The 16,542-nt window shown below is 39.8% G+C and overlaps 1 protein-coding gene across 3 annotated transcripts in view; it reads right to left on the reverse strand.

The window, feature by feature from the left end:
- Positions 1 to 9,597, reverse strand: part of mrps35 (mitochondrial ribosomal protein S35) — a 30,919-nt gene extending 21,322 nt beyond the window's left edge. The window contains exons 1-5 of one of the 3 annotated variants that reach the window (XM_063057920.1): positions 9,437 to 9,523; positions 7,235 to 7,284; positions 4,932 to 5,043; positions 3,580 to 3,747; positions 3,163 to 3,223 (exon numbers count right to left, since the gene is read on the reverse strand). In XM_063057920.1, the coding sequence (XP_062913990.1) occupies positions 3,163 to 3,223; positions 3,580 to 3,747; positions 4,932 to 4,997 (295 nt within the window). In that variant the 5' untranslated portion in view covers positions 4,998 to 5,043; positions 7,235 to 7,284; positions 9,437 to 9,523. Of the gene's footprint in view, positions 1 to 3,162; positions 3,224 to 3,579; positions 3,748 to 4,931; positions 5,047 to 7,234; positions 7,285 to 9,436 lie in introns of all 3 variants that reach the window. The other 2 variants (XM_063057919.1, XM_063057918.1) reach the window with 2 other exon arrangements.
- Between the last annotated feature and the right edge of the window lie 6,945 nt (positions 9,598 to 16,542).

A 16,542-nucleotide genomic window follows, 5' to 3' on the forward strand; every position in this document is an offset into this window, starting at 1 on the left:
GCCAGAAAAAGTGGCTCACCTGAGGACTGGGAGAAATTCAGAGTCCAGCAGAGGAGGACAAAGGGCTTAATTAGGAAAGGGAAAAAAGATTATGAGAGAAAACTGGCAGGGAACATAAAAACTGACTGTAAAAGCTTTTATAGATATGTGAAAAGAAAAAGATTGGTTAAGACAAATGTAGGTCCCCTACAGACAGAAACAGGTGAATTGATTATGGGGAGCAAGGACGTGGCAGACCAATTGAATAACTACTTTGGTTCTGTCTTCACTAAGGAGGACATAGATAATCTTCTGGAAATAGTAGTGGACAGAGGGTCCAGTGAGATGGAGGAACTGAGCGAAATACATGTTAGTAGGGAAGTGGTGTTAGGTAAATTGAAGGGATTAAAGGCAGATAAATCCCCAGGGCCAGATGGTCTGCATCCCAGAGTGCTTAAGGAAGTAGCCCAAGAAATAGGGGATGCATTAGTGATAATTTTTCAAAACTCTTTAGATTCTGGACTAGTTCCTGAGGATTGGAGGGTGGCTAATGTAACCCCACTTTTTAAAAAAGGAGGGAGAGAGAAACCGGGGAATTATAGACCGGTTAGCCTAACATCGGTGGTGGGAAAAATGCTAGAGTCAGTTATCAAAGATGTGATAACAGTACATTTGGAAAGCGGTGAAATCATCGGACAAAGTCAGCATCGATTTGTTAAAGGAAAATCATGTCTGACGAATCTCATAGAATTTTTTGAGGATGTAACTAGTAGAGTGGATAGGGGAGAACCAGTGGATGTGGTATATTTGGATTTTCAAAAGGCTTTTGACAAGGTCCCACACAGATTAGTGTGCAAACTTAAAGCACACGGTATTGGGGGCAAGGTATTGATGTGGATGGAGAATTGGTTGGCAGACACGAAGCAAAGAGTGGGAATAAACGGGACCTTTTCAGAATGGCAGGCAGTGACTAGTGGGGTACCGGAAGGCTCAGTGCTGGGACCCCAGTTGTTTACAACATATATTAATGACTTAGATGAGGGAATTAAATGCAGCATCTCCAAGTTTGCGGATGACACGAAGCTGGGCGGCAGTGTTAGCTGTGAGGAGGATGCTAAGAGGATGCAGGGTGACTTGGATAGGTTAGGTGAGTGGGCAAAGTCATGGCAGATGCAAATTAATGTGGATAAATGTGAGGTTATCCACTTTGGTGGCAAAAACGGGAAAACAGATTATTATCTGAATGGTGGCCGATAAGGAAAAGGGGAGGTGCAACGAGACCTGGGTGTCATTATACACCAGTCATTGAAAGTGGGCATGCAGGTACAGCAGGCGGTGAAAAAGGCGAATGGTATGTTGGCATTCATAGCAAGCGGATTCGAGTACAGGAGCAGGGAGGTACTACTGCAGTTGTACAAGGCCTTGGTGAGACCACACCTGGAGTATTGTGTGCAGTTTTGGTCCCCTAATCTGAGAAAAGACATCCTTGCCATAGAGGGAGTACAAAGAAGGTTCACCAGATTGATTCCTGGGATGGCAGGACTTTCATATAATGAAAGACTGGATCAACTAGGCTTATACTCGTTGGAATTTAGAAGATTGAGGGGGGAATCTTATTGAAACGTATAAAATCCTAAAGGAATTGGATAGACTAGATGCAGGAAGATTGTTCCCAATGTTGGGGAAGTCCAGAACGAAGGGTCACAGTTCGAGGATAAAGGGGAAGCCTTTTAGAACCGAGATTAGGAAAAAACTTCTTCACACAGAGAGTGGTGAATCTGTGGAATTCTCTGCCACAGGAAACAGTTGAGGCCAGTTCATTGGCTATATTTAAGAGGGAGTTAGATATGGCCCTTGTGGCTGAAGGGATCAGGGGGTATGGAGGGAAGGCTGGTACAGGGTTCTGAGTTGGATGATCGGCCATGATCATAATAAATGGCGGTGCAGGCTCGAAGGGTCGAATGGCCTACTCCTGCACCTATTTTCTATGTTTCTATTAACATGCAATTCATTGAAACTTGAAGTGGATGGGCTGCAGCAGCAGAAGATCATGAACGTACGCCTTATTAGGTATAGGAGGTACCTAATAAAGTGGCCACTGAGTGTATATTTGTAACTTCATTACGTTGGATGAGCCAACAACAGCACAGTGCTACTATTTTATCTTTACATTCTTTGATATTCAATACAATCATGGCTCTTCAACCATTTCCATTTTCTCTTCATCTACATATACCGTAATTGCCATCATGTCTAAAAATTTGATCTCAGCCTAAAATCAGCACACTGGTGTGATACACATGATCTGGGATTTCACATCTCAGCAATAAATAGCTGCCCTTTATTTGAAGATTAACGTCCCCTTGTTTTAGATTTTAGAGCATCGACACAGCATCTACAATCTAATTCAACAACATTATCTTACACTTTTTTTAAAACATGTGTTGGTGTGTGGATCAGCACATCTTCTCACAGAACAACCTCTCATCGCACAAATCAATCTAGTTAATTTACACAGTAAGGTCTAGAAGGCAAGTGTATCCTTCCTTGGGTTTGGGGACCAAACCATGGAACATTCCAGAATGTTGTCATCAAATATCATTCCAGAAAGATTTTTTTAAATAACTCTTGCAAGTCATTTACAGTGAGACAAAAACATGATTTCTCTTTGTGACTTCTAGCTTCAACTATATGTTAATTCCTTTACTAATGCTCCTTAATGTAACAGAGTAATGTGGAAATTAAAGATTAACAGTACCAAATGGAGAATTTAAAACATTATACATAGCAATGTGAGACTAAAATCCACTGAAAAGAATACAAAGCATTAACAACAATGTAGGATCATTATAGCTTGTCAGCCGCAGCGGAATAATAAACCTAGTGGAATCATAAACCAGAAGGCAATAGCAAAGTTACACACAAGCAAAGCAAAATAGTTACAAGTAAATCAGATTATTTAAAAACTGAGCAACAGACAAAGCTAGTGATTAAGCAGGCACTATTTAAATATGGTTCATTGTAACTTCATATTATTTACCTGTAGAATTGATATGTAACTTGGCACTCATGATCATTGCAAAGGAAGAGCAATTCTAAATGAATTAACTTATCCCTTACAACAACTTACTGCATATTAGATATTCAACATACTATGATACCCAAACAGAATACAATACCTACCTTTTAAAGCTGCACAGTGCCTTTTTATTGCAGGGGGTGTGAGATGCAAAAAGTTTGGAATCTGAAAAAAAAATTAGAAACAGGAAAATCCTTATATTTTTATCTGTATATTTTAAAGTTGTAAATTGATATCATCTTGTGTGTAGGAAAAGTGATCCTCAGAAAAATCAGTGTAAAATGCAGCTTGGGAAGCAATACACAATCAAAAATATTGCTTAACCACAAGTGGTACTCATGGAGCACAATGATAAAAATGAATCAGGATACAAATAAAGCATCTAGTTTAGTATAGAGGTCCCTACACTCCAGTAATAGTTATCACATATTATCTACAGAATGAAAGGCTCCTCTCAAAATATGGTTCAAAGCATATTCAAAACATTGTGCTACAATTGAATTCGACCAGACTATACCTACTTTTATGAGCTCCAGGTTTCCTGTTTTGCTTGGTGGTATGCCTCTCTTTACTGGATAGCCCATACGAACAGGAAGAGGCACAGCGGAAGGTTTGAATGCTGCAGCAGTTGGGTACACATTCCACCAGTTTTGGTCCACTTTCATCTTTTCAGTTCTTGGAAATGAGGGCTACAATGTAAAGTATGCATTTCTTTGTAAAATTGTTCATTTTACATCAGATTCTTACAGAATTATCACTAGATATGGTATGTAATGCTAATCAAAAGACTCTTTCATGATTTTCAGAATGTGGATGTCAGTTGTCTTTCCTTAAAAGTTTAGGACTTGGCACTGAGCTGTCTTCCTGAACTATGACAGCACACTTGGAGAAAGTGCTTCCACATACCACGATTAGGGAGGACACCCAGAATTTTGATCCAGAAAACATGACGAACAGAGAAACAATTCAAAGCCAAGAACCTACAAGACCTGTAGAGGAGCTTGGAGGCATTGATATCCATAAAGACCAAATTCCCAGACTTTTGTGCACTTTCAGATAATCAAGGTTTCGTCTGGGTGGTGATTTTACAGAACTTTTTATAGAAGGAATAAAGGCATAAACAATTTTCAAAATAAGGAGTAAATTCAGAAATCAGAGATGCAAAGGGACTTGGGAGTCCTCGTGCAGCAGCCCTTCAAAAAGGTTAATTTGCAGGTTGAGTTGGTGGTAAGAAAGGCAAATGCAATGTTAGCATTTATTTTGAAAGGACTAGAACATAAAAACAAGGATGTCATGCTGAGGCTTTATAGTACTTAGAATAATGTAAGCAATTCTCAGCTATCTAAGAAAGGATGTGCTGGCATTTGAGAAAGCCCAAAGGTTTGTGAGAATGATCTTGGGAATTAAAGGGTTAACATATGAGAAGCATTTGATTGCTGTGGGCTTGTACTTGCTGGAGCTCAGAAGAATGTAGGGTCATCTCATTTTGGAAGGCCTAGACAGAGTGAACATGGAGAGGATGCTTCATAAAGTGGGGGAGCCTAGGACCAGAGGACACAGTCTCAACAGAAGGAAGTCCTTTAGAACAGAGATGAAGAGGAATTTCTTAGTCACAGGGTGGTGAATCTGTATAATTCATTGCCGACAGACAACTGCATGGGCCATGTTATTAGGTATATTTAAGGCAGAGGTCGATAGGTTTTGATTAGTAAGGCCATCAAAGGTTACAGGGAGAAGGCAGGAGAATGGGGTTAAGAGGGACAATAAATCAGTCACGATTGAATGGCAGAGTACTCAATGGGCCAAATGGCCTAATTTTGCTGCTATGACCTATGGTCTAAATTTCTGAGAATGATCCAATAACAGAATGTACCTTGTGCTCACAGTATAGTGGCAAGAGAGAGAGAGCTTTTGAACAACTGAATGAATTGATGCACATGTTGGACCTGTTCAAGTAGCCATGTTGTTCAGTGACTAGATAATATCTGCTGGATTAAGACAGAATAATTACAGTAAAAATAATTACATTAAAAACACATAATACAAAAAGCATGGCTAAGATTTCGTATTTCTTCATCATATTATAAAGCTAAGAAGTTCTGTGGTACTATGCACAGTTAAGTGTGTAAACCCAGATGATGTTAATGATTCTGTGCTTCTCCACAATGTGTGCTGTTTGGTCAAACATAATCTAACAATGATAATTATAAACTAGTCTTGCTCTATAAAGCCTAAAATGATGTGCTTTACTGCACGAGAAGAAAATTAAGTTTTAAATAACACATTAAAGTAAAATTACGGTGAATCTAACTTCCTGGCCCTAAAATGTAATCTTTATATATCTTTTAGACTTTGCTTCAGTCATTTCAAAATTATGCTTCCTAATTTGCATTTTTAAAATATATTTCAGCTTCTAACTTTTTTCTTATGTGTATTGTATTTTATTTCAGGTTTTGTGATAATTTTTGAAAATTTACTTAAAACTTGTGAGCCAATTAACTTCTTCACCACTTTTTGCTACTCAGTCTGCTTGCTGCACTTCAGAACTTTCTTGAAACCAGGGCTTGACAACAAGTAATAAATGGAAAAGGTGCAATCCACATCAACAAAATTCACTTGTAACCTTAAAGTCAAATATGAACCCTTCTGCAACTCATCAGCAGGGAACACTGCTGTGTTGCTGAGTGCAAAATCTATTCCTAAAGATATTGTACAACTGTTATTTTGTGGGCATTTGGAAAAACAAACTTGGTCCTATTTGCTTTAATATATAACTGCCATAATATTTTACAGTACCCTAACAAATGCTTAGAGTACTTGTTTTACAATGGGCCAACACAGCATTTGTTGTAGTGAACAGAAAATTAAATCACTAAATCTCTATCATTTTAAACTAGTTAACTGAATTAACCCAGGGCAATAAGCAAAAGTATCCACAAGCACAGATATTACTTGGCTTGCTCTTGTCACTGGAACATGCAGTGTTTAATTCCACATGCTTGTAACACCAGCTCTTTTATTTGCTCCATTAACTCTTCATCGTCAGACCAATTGGTTGGCATCAAAATTTGAATAAGCAACAATTCCTACCAATGGAATATTAAGATCAAACCCCTCGAATTCCACCTCTTAACCAGATCAGTCTCTAACCCACTCCCTAGCAAAAAAGTATTTGTAACCTCTGGATCAGATATAAGCTTGAGTGTGCACATTGCAGCATCCTAAAAATGAGAAGGTGCCAGTCTAATGAAGCTGAAGTACAATATGACATGCAAATAGTGACACAGAATAAAATGCAAATGATAGAGATAAGCAACTTCACAACAGATCAAATCCAAGCTTATCAAACCTACATCTAGTTATGTAAGTGGTGGAGTATTAAACAGCTAACTGAGCAGGAAGCACCAAGAACATGCCATTCTAAATAATGCTAGTACCCAACATGTGAATGCTCAAGAAATTTCTGATTTGAATCCTTCTGTGGTCTAACAGGTATGGTATGTTAAAAGATTCAGTGACTGCACTCATTACAATAGAAAAAATTAGCTGTGATGGTGAACATTCCATATGATTTCTCTTTAAATAAACTAATTAATCAAAAGCCTGATAAACTTTTAATAATTATTGAATATTCTTCACAGTCTGAGATCTAGCAGTTTCTTTTCCCCATGATTTAATCAGCTGTGAAAGCATTTCTCAGAATATGGCATGGTATTCACAATAGGTTGGCCTTGATCAGCTCAGCACACTGCAAGGACTAACTTTAGGAATTTTCTCCAGATAAGTGTTGTGCATGGAATTTGAGTGAGCACAGGCAGCTTCATACTCACTGAAAAAGCTAAATTAAAATGTCTTAGGCAAGATGTTGTAAATTAATGCACTTAACTTGCAGTTCCATTATGTTCCTGGCTGGCCTTACTCCATCTACTCTCCCTGGTGGTCATACAAAACTGATCTGAAAAGTATTTTAAATCTTCTCCTTGTTCATATGCTTTTAAAGAATAGGATAAAGTAACCACTGGGACAAATATTCTATAATTTAGAAAGGAACTAAAACCAGCTTTCAAAAGGAAAAAAAATAAGAATATAAAGAAAGTTCAGCTGCTTCATTTCTGTGCTTCAAGCACTTAGGGGTTTTAAATAACTTTAAACATTGAAGAACTGTGCAGTAGTTACCTCTCTCCTTTGTCTTTCTTTTGGAGTTGGTCTGTGGTCTCCTATTGCACCTGGAGAGATTTGATAAAATTAGAATGACATTGAAAATAACTGGACCTTTCTTGAGCTACATTAGAAATATATCAAATGTTCTTATTTTCGATAACAATCATAAAAGGAAAAAAATAAGGAAACAAAAACAATAGCTATTGTTTCCATCAATATTTTTCATGACTTGAATAGAGGAATTTAACTTTTGCTAAGAAATTGATTTTTTTTTTGCACGAACAGATCATGTTTTGGTGAGATACAAGAATGACCAATTCATAAAAAATGGTTTATTTCAATATAACAAATAGTTGCATTACTTTGGGCACAGCTTAGAAACACATACTGAGCAATAACAGGCTAAGAATTTGTAGAACCTTACATAAGGTTCTTCAAATGTGAACAGATTAAAGGGATCACCTGTGCACATTTGGCAAAGTGGACACTGAACAAAGAGGATCTAACATTTCTGATCCTTTGCACATTATATGTGGACTTCGATCACTCAAGAATTAATAATCAATCCATCCAAAAATATCAGGATAAAGAATAAATTTAAAAATAATCAGTTACCTTCAAACTTCAACGTGTGTACTGTTCACCAAATTGATTGTGCACACCAAACATTGTGAATTTATGTACTTCATTTAAGCATACCAACTACCCACTTGATGATCAGAGTTTACATATAAAGAAAATACATAATAGTACAGAAATAATACATAATACTAACTTGCTAGGTGAAACCCATCTCCCTCTCCTAGTTATTAATCACAGCCTTGTTATTAATTATGATCCTTCAAGTTCACACCCTATAGTAAACAGGGTGTGAACAATGAGTTACAGACCATCATTCATCCTTTCCCTCCGATCCTTCTACCAATTAACTTAAAATTACCATCTTTCCCCTTTATTTTTCCTTTTCCTAGGAGAAACAAGTTTTTATTTTTAATTCAGTCATATTTATACACAACCTAATTAATTAAATGTCTTCTGTCCCCTTTACTCTAATGTAAGCAGCTTCCAGTTGAGATGGTCTTTTCTAGTGGCTATAATTCTCCAGCCTTGGCAGGACTCTTGCAAATCACCACTGCACCTTTTCTAGCTTTATCAGATAATTCTATAATGTTGTAACACAGCTATGCAAAATAGTCAACATACATCAAAGTTGCTGGTGAAAAGTCTGTGTTTTACACAGTTATGGCATGACTTCTCTGCTCCTATATTCTTAGCTTCAGTTCATAAAGGGAAAGTATCCTCTACATGTATAGGGTAGCATAGCAGTTCGCATAACATTGTAGTAAATAGGGCATCCCTTGTCCTACTTATTCTCCACAACTTTTCTGGATTGAATTCCATTTGCCACTACTGTGTCCACCTAACCAGAACTTTCTTTCTCTAGATAAAACACAGTACTGTACCATTTTCAAATTCCTGAACTGTGGCTTGTACATTTAAGTCAAAGTCATTTACTCACACCACTAAAAGTAATTTAAATCTAAGCCCTTTGCTTTCCACCATTATTGCCTATTGTTAACTGTATCTGCAATTTTCTTAATGATCTTGTGTTTAATTTTTAGAATAATCTGCCACATGGAATTTTGTTTTAAATAATTACTAACGAATACTTACTGTGGTATACACTTGCATTAGTTACTACATAATTCTAATCAATAGAAGTTATCAACATTTTATTGTACTTCGGACTACATGAAAATGAATTCAGCACAGGTAATAAGGCTGGAGTCAGAACACACTCCCATCCCTACGGTTTCGCAACCATCTTGCTAAATTTAGTATGTTAAAAATCTACTATCTAGTTCCAATTAAGATGAATAGGCTGCATTTATTTAATGATATCGGGTATGCCACTGCTGGGAGGGCAGCTGAGAGGAACGAACCACACAGTAACTCCCAACCCATTTTAGCATTTTCGTCAGCAAGGTCATGGTGAACAGTGTAAATTGGTTTGCAAGGCATGAAAACAGAATGTGAATTATTCACAGCCCGGTGCTCGTTACTCAAAGACTTACTTCTTTATTTCAAAGTAAGTTTTATTAAGTTAAAAACGTTATAGAGTTTACAAACGGAACCCCAGTAACACACTGAACGACTGAGGCCCGGTTTTTACCAGGCGCAGCACCTCTCTTACTGCGCCTAATGTTATCCCATTACCTTCGGTCGGAGGAGAAGAGGTTACCGAAAACGCCGTGGAATAAAAGGCAGCGGGCCTGAAACGATTTACCCGGCACATGACAGTTAATGAGCCCAAACTGCATCGTGTTACCGGGACAGCCGCCATCCTCCAGTTCTCCAACGGCCCAGAGTGCACTTGGCGACGCGGGCGGGACGGGGCCGAGCTGCAGGAGAAATTCAGCGTGTACGCGCTGGCTCCTGGGAAACGTAGTACTATGTAGTCATGCCGAGGAAAGATAAATCCATGTGTGGGTTTATTTAGTATTCTGCCAGCAGATTCGAGATTGGGGTTGCAGTAAGATCACGTTACTGAGAAGGAAGCTGAGCTGGAAATTGTGGAAACTATCATCATACTCACAAAGAACTTAGAGTCATAGAAAAGTACAGCACAGAAACAGACCCTTCGGCCCAGCTACATGCCGAAACTGTTTAAACTGCCTATTCCCATCGACCTGAACTGGACCATTGCCCTAAATATCGCTACCGCCCATGTAACTATCCTAAGTTCTCTTATACGTTGAAATCGAGTTCACATGCCCCCTTTGTGCTGGCAGCTCATTCCACATTCTCACAACCCTCTGAGTGAAAAAGTTTCCTCTCATGTTCCCCCTAAACTTTTCATCTTTCACCCTTTGTTAGCTAAGTTCATTCCAAATGAATAAATTACAGCAAATTCTATTACTTTTACAATAATTACAGATGGATTGTGCCCAAATTACCTAATCTTCTAGTCTCCTTGTTTAGGGAGGGATATGGGTACATTGGAAGCAGTTCAGGAAAGTCTATGCCAATTCTGGGGATGCTGCCCTTGGAGGAATGGTTCTTCAGGTTGGGCCCTACAAAATATTGAAAGGCTTGGATAGAGTGGATGTGCAGAGTATGCTTCCATTAGTGGGAGAGTCTAGGACCAGAGGGCACAGCTTTGAATAGAAAGACATCTCTCTAGAACAGAGATGAGGAGGAATTTATATAGCTAGAGAGTGGTAATTCTGTGGAATTATTGCCAGAGACTACTGTGGAGGCCAAATCATTGGTATATTAAATGCGGAGGTTGATAGGTTCTTGATTAATAAGGTTGTCAAAGGTTACAGGGAGAAGGCAGGAGAATGGGATTGAGAGGGATAATAAATCTGCCGTTAGTGAATGGCAGAGTAGACTCTGGATTGAATGGCCTAATTCTCTTCTTTACTCTTGTGGTCTTAAGGCACTAATCATTGGAGATTAGAAGAATGAGAGAATTTAGAAGAATTTGGAATATGAGGGGGCTTCATACTTCAACTACCGAGTGATAATTTCCTTCGTGGGAGAAGGAATTGCAGTGTGAACTGAAGTCTCAAAAGTGATGAAGTCTGGGCCAGAAAGCGGAGAATGAGCTAATGTATGGCCATTGATGGAGCAGACTTGGAGGCAATTCGATGCAGCAGAACTGATAGGAAGCAAACGGATGTGCCATAAATTTAGATTGTTATATGGCATCTAACTCAAATCCTGACCTGCTGAATATCTCCAGCATTTTGTGTTTCTGTGTGCAGACACACAAACTGATAATTTTAACCATGATGTGAGCCAATTCTCAAATTACCTGTATGAAATCAAGATCTGCAAAAGCGTAGTTTCATACAGGTAATTTGAGAATTTTACCAGTCTTTTATTCAAATGAATAATGCAGAAAGTACATTGGAACCCAGTGGCCTCTTGCTGCTGGGTGATATAACTCAAAGATAGTATGGAGAGTGAAGGTGAAATGATTGGGAATAAAACCTTTGGGAATACATTCTTCAACAATCTGTTAAGAGTAAGAATATGAGAGAACAACATTCCAGTAAGTCCAGTATACAGAAAGTAAAAGTATGGTTACATTTAAGAATAAGGTATAATTGGGAATCATGGTCCTTATTGATTTATTTAACCAGATTCAGTAGCAATTCAGGACCAAAAAGAGAGGTACTAAGTGAGAAATGTGTCCCTAAAAGTATATGAGAATTGTTGCGTTAAAATCAATTGATTAGGAGGACACATATAAAAATAAAGACAGGTCTGTGGCCATGGAGACAAACAGTTAATATTTCAGTTGATGATGACTTTTTGTCAGAACTGAGAAAAGTTAGAAATCAAACATGGTTTCAGTTGCAGAAAAGACTTTTGGCATATTGACCTTCACAAATCAATGTATTGAGTACAGGAGTCAGGATGTTATGTTGAAGTTGTATAAAATGTTGATGAGGTGTAATTTGGGAGAATTGTATGCAGTTCTGGTCACCTACCTACAGATAAAACATCAATAAGATTGCAGAAAAAAATTACAAGATGCTGCCAAGATTTGACCTGAGTTACAGGGAAAAGTTTAATAGGTTAGGAGCTTATTACCTAGATTGTAGAAGATTAAGAGGAGATTTGATCGAGGCATAAATAACTATGAAGGGCATTGATACGGAAAATGGAAACTGGCTTTGTCCACTCAGGTTTGATGAGACTAGAACAAGAGGTCATGGATAAAGGTGATTGGTGAAATGTTTAAGGGGAACATGAGGGGGAATGCCTTCACTCAGAGGGTGGTGAGAGTGTGGAATGAGAGCTCTCAGTGAAAATCTTGGATGAGGATTTGATTTCAACAATTAAGGGAAATTTGAATAGGTACATGGATGGGAGGGGTACAGAGGGCTATGGTCTGGGTGCAGGTCAATAGGTCTAGGCAGATTAATCGTTTGGCATGGACTAGATGGGCTGAAGGGTCTGTATCTGTGCTGTAGTCTTCTATAACATGACTGATTAAAAAGAAGGGATAGAGAGACCAAAAGGAATTTCTGTGATGGGTCTGACTAACAAAATTGAGGGTGGTGCAACTGTAAGAGAGGGTTAATTGCAGTGGATCTGACTGCAGGAATGTGAATGACAACAGGATTAGAATGAGAAAGAGATCAAGATTTTTAAAAATTGCCAGAACAGTCAGATACAAACTGCAGAAGCAAAACATTACATAATAGAAATCTGAAATAAAACCAGATAATGCAGATCAGGCACCATCTGTGAAGACAGAAACAAAGTTAATCTTTTGGGTTGATGACCTTCCATTAGAACTAGAAAAATTGTTAGCTAAAATCGCTGAATTCAGTGTAATTACAGAATTCCTGAGAGTTGTAATATGCCAAATTGGAAGGTGATGATATTCCTGGAATTTACATTTGACCTTTATGGAAAAACTGGAGTGTGGAAAGACAGAGAAATAAAGGTAGAGTTGGGAAGAAATTTAAATTGACGGGCAAGGTCAATTTAAACTGGAGTTTTCTGGCAAAGTTGTGACTTTGTTTTCCCATTGTAGAGGAGGCTATAAGCACATGTATATAAAGTCATACCTCACAGCAGCAAGCCTTTGCTCACTGTTTCCATGCCAGCCATAAAGTACCTTTCAATACTGATCCACTTTACCAACACTTGATCTGTACCTTCTGTGCCCTGGCATTTCAAGTCAAGATTCAAGATTGCTTAATGCCATTTGCAGTACACAGTGTAAAGGAGAACAAAATAATTGTTATTCCAAATCTGATGCAGCACAAAAAGATAAAGAATGCAATAATAAAAAAACACAATAAATATTTTTAAAGTCTGTCCCGAGCCTTGTGACCCATCAGGCCGGTGCTTATGCCAGTTCCTGCAATAAATATAAATACCAATATATAATTGTTTATATACATAGATTAATTGTATGTCCATAAGTGACAGGAAATGATAAAGTGATGGTGGGGTGGCTAGTGGGTGGAGGTGTCGATCAGCTTCACCGCTTGGTGAAAGTAACTGCTTTTGAGTGTGGTGGTCCTGTCCTGTCGTGGATGCTATGCAGCCTCCCCCCTAATGGGAGTGGGACAAACAGTCCAGGAGCAGAGTGGGTTGGAACCTTCATGATGTTGCTGGCCTGCACCCAGCACCTTTCTGTATATATGTCCTTGATGGCGAGCAGGCAGGTGCCAGTGGTGTGTCGGGCAGGTTGACTACTCATAGAGCCTTCCTGGCCGCTGCAGAGCAGTTTTTGTACTATACCTCTTAAATGTTATGACAGTACCTGCCTCCACCACCACTTCATTCCAGTTTTCAACCATCCTTTGGGTGAAAAAGCCCTTTCTTAGATCTCCTCTAAACTTCTTGCCTCTTACCAAAGACATATATCCTCTAGTTTTAGATACCGTTTCAATGGGGAAAATTTTATTACTCTTTGTCTATGCACTTCGTAATTCTGTATATTTAGATGAGATCAGACATCAGCTTTCTCTGCTCTAAGGAAAACAAACCCAGCCAGTCCAGTCCTTCCTCATAATTGAAAAACTCCATCCTGGGCAACATTGTGCTGACTGTCCTCTGCACCCTGCCTAATGTAATCATGCCCTCCTATAGTGTAGTGATCAGATCTGTAGTTATGGCCTAACCAATACTTTATGAAGTTGTACCATAATCTTCCTGCTCTTGTACGCCGTACCTTAGCTACTGAAGGCAAGTATGTCACATGCTTTCTTTACCGAATTACCTGCCTGTGCTTTTACCTGCAAAGATCCTTGGACATGTACACAGAGGACCCCATTTTCCTCTGTACTTTTGAAGACTCCACCATTCATTGTGTATGTCTGACCCATAGTAGTCCTTCCAAGGTGTATCTCTTTATACTCAGCTGAATTAAATTCCATTTGTCAGTGCTCTGCCCATTTTACTCACAGATCAATATCATTCTGTAGCTTCTTGCAGTGACTAGTGGGGTACTGCAAGGCTCAGTGCTGGGACCCCAGTTGTTTACAATATATATTAATGGCTTAGATGAGGGAATTAAATGCAGCATCTCCAAGTTTGTGGATGACACGAAGCTGGGCGGCAGTGTTAGCTGTGAGGAGGATGCTAAGAGGATGCAGGGTGTCTTGGATAGGTTAGGTGAGTGGGCAAATTCATGGCAGATGCAATTTAATGTGGATAAATGTGAGGTTATCCACTTTGGTGGCAAGAACAGGAAAACAGATTATTATCTGAATGGTGGCCGATTAGGAAAAGGGGAGGTGCAACGAGACCTGGGTGTCATTGTACACCAGTCATTGAAAGAGGGCATGCAGGTACAGCAGGCGGTGAAAAAGGCAAATGGTATTCTGGCATTCATAGCAAGAAGATTCGAGTACAGGAGCAGGGAGGTACTACTGCAGTTGTACAAGGCCTTGGTGAGACCATACCTGGAGTATTGTGTGCAGTTTTGGTCCCCTAATCTGAGGAAAGACATTCTTGCCATAGAGGGAGTACAAAGAAGGTTCACCAGATTGATTCCTGGGATGGCAGGACTTTCATATGATGAAAGGCTAGATCGACTAGGGTTGTACTCTCTGGAATTTAGAAGATTGAGGGGGGATCTGATTGAAATGTATAAAATTCTAAAGGGATTGGACAGGCTAGATGTAGGAAGATTGTTCCCAATGTTGGGGAAGTCCAGAACGAGGGGTCACAGTCTGAGGATAAAGGGGAAGCCTTTTAGGACCGAGATGAGGATAAGCTTCTTCACACAGAGAGTGGTGAATCTGTGGAATTCTCTGCCACAGGAAACAGTTGAGGCCAGTTCATTGACTATATTTAAGAGGGAGTTAGATATGGCCCTTGTGGCTAAAGGGATCAGGGGGTATGGAGAGAAGGCAGGTACAGGGTTCTGAGTTGGATGATCAGCCATGATCATACTGAATGGTGGTGCAGGCTCGAAGGGCCGAATGGCCTACTCCTGCACCTATTTTCTATGTTTCTATGCTTTAAAAAACGCTATCAATGTTTGTGTCATTTGTGAATGTATTAATCATGTCTCTTACATTAATAGCTAAGTTGTTAATATACTAAAAAACCCAAAAGGGTTCCATCACTTACTTCTCCAGTGCACTACTGGTTACAGGCTTCCAATCACAAAAATAACCTTTCACCATAATGCCTCCTATTACCAAACCTGACTTATGCACAGCCTGTAAATTTGAATGACTGTTTGGGAGATGGGCATTATGGATTTGCTGGCTGCTATGGTGCTGCAGGCATATTCTGTTGCCTGGGAACTCAGGTCATGGTGACATTTTTCTCTTGCGAACTATTCGGGTTACAGTTTACAGAAATGGAGCCTTGCCGTAACCTGGGAATAACCTGCAGTACACTGAGCTCTCCTGAGCAGACTGTCTACGTTACAGTCACTGGCGAGACACTGAAGCTGGTGGATATAGAAGTCTAACAACAGGAATTCTGCAGATGCTGGAAATTCAAGCAACATACATCAAAGTTGCTGGTGAACGCAGCAAGCCAGGCAGCATCTCTAGGAAGAGGTACAGTCGACGTTTCAGGCCGAGACCCTTCGTCAGGACTAACTGAAGGAAGAGTTAGTAAGAGATTTGAAAGTGGGAGGGGGAGGGGGAGATCCAAAATGATAGGAGAAGACAGGAAGGGGAGGGATGGAGCCAAGAGCTGGACAGGTGATTGGCAAAGGGGTTATGAGAGGATCATGGGACAGGAAGCCTAGGGGAGAAAGGAAAGGGCGGGGAGCCCAGAGGATGGGCAAGGGGTATAGTGAGAGGGACAGAGGGAGAAAAAGGAGAGAGAGAAAAAGAATGTGTGTATAAAAATCTCTCTCACTCTCCTTTTTCTCCCTCTGTCCCTCTGACTATACCCCTTGCCCATCCTTTGGGTTCCCCCCCCCCACCGTGTCTTTCTCCCCGGGCCTCCTGTCCCATGATCCTCTCATATCCCCTTTGCCAATCAACTGTCCAGCTCTTGGCTCCATCCCTCCCCCTCCTGTCTTCTCCTATCATTTTGGATCTCCCCCTCCCCCTCCCACTTTCAAATCTCTTACTAACTCTTCCTTCAGTTAGTCCTGACGAAGGGTCTCAGCCTGAAACATCGACTGTACCTCCTCCTACCGATGCTGCCTGGCCTGCTGCGTTCACCAGCAACTTTGATGGATATAGAGGTCTATTCAGCAAAACGAGCAGCAGGCATCATATTCGAGACAATCTCGGAAGAAGAGGTCTGCTGGACCCAATATTACATGACATTTTTATATGCTAAAGATCAAAGGTAATGGTAGGACAATTCTACGG

Source organism: Mobula hypostoma, chromosome 9 (genome assembly GCF_963921235.1).
Source record: "Mobula hypostoma chromosome 9, sMobHyp1.1, whole genome shotgun sequence".
Taxonomy (NCBI): Eukaryota; Metazoa; Chordata; class Chondrichthyes; order Myliobatiformes; family Myliobatidae; genus Mobula; species Mobula hypostoma.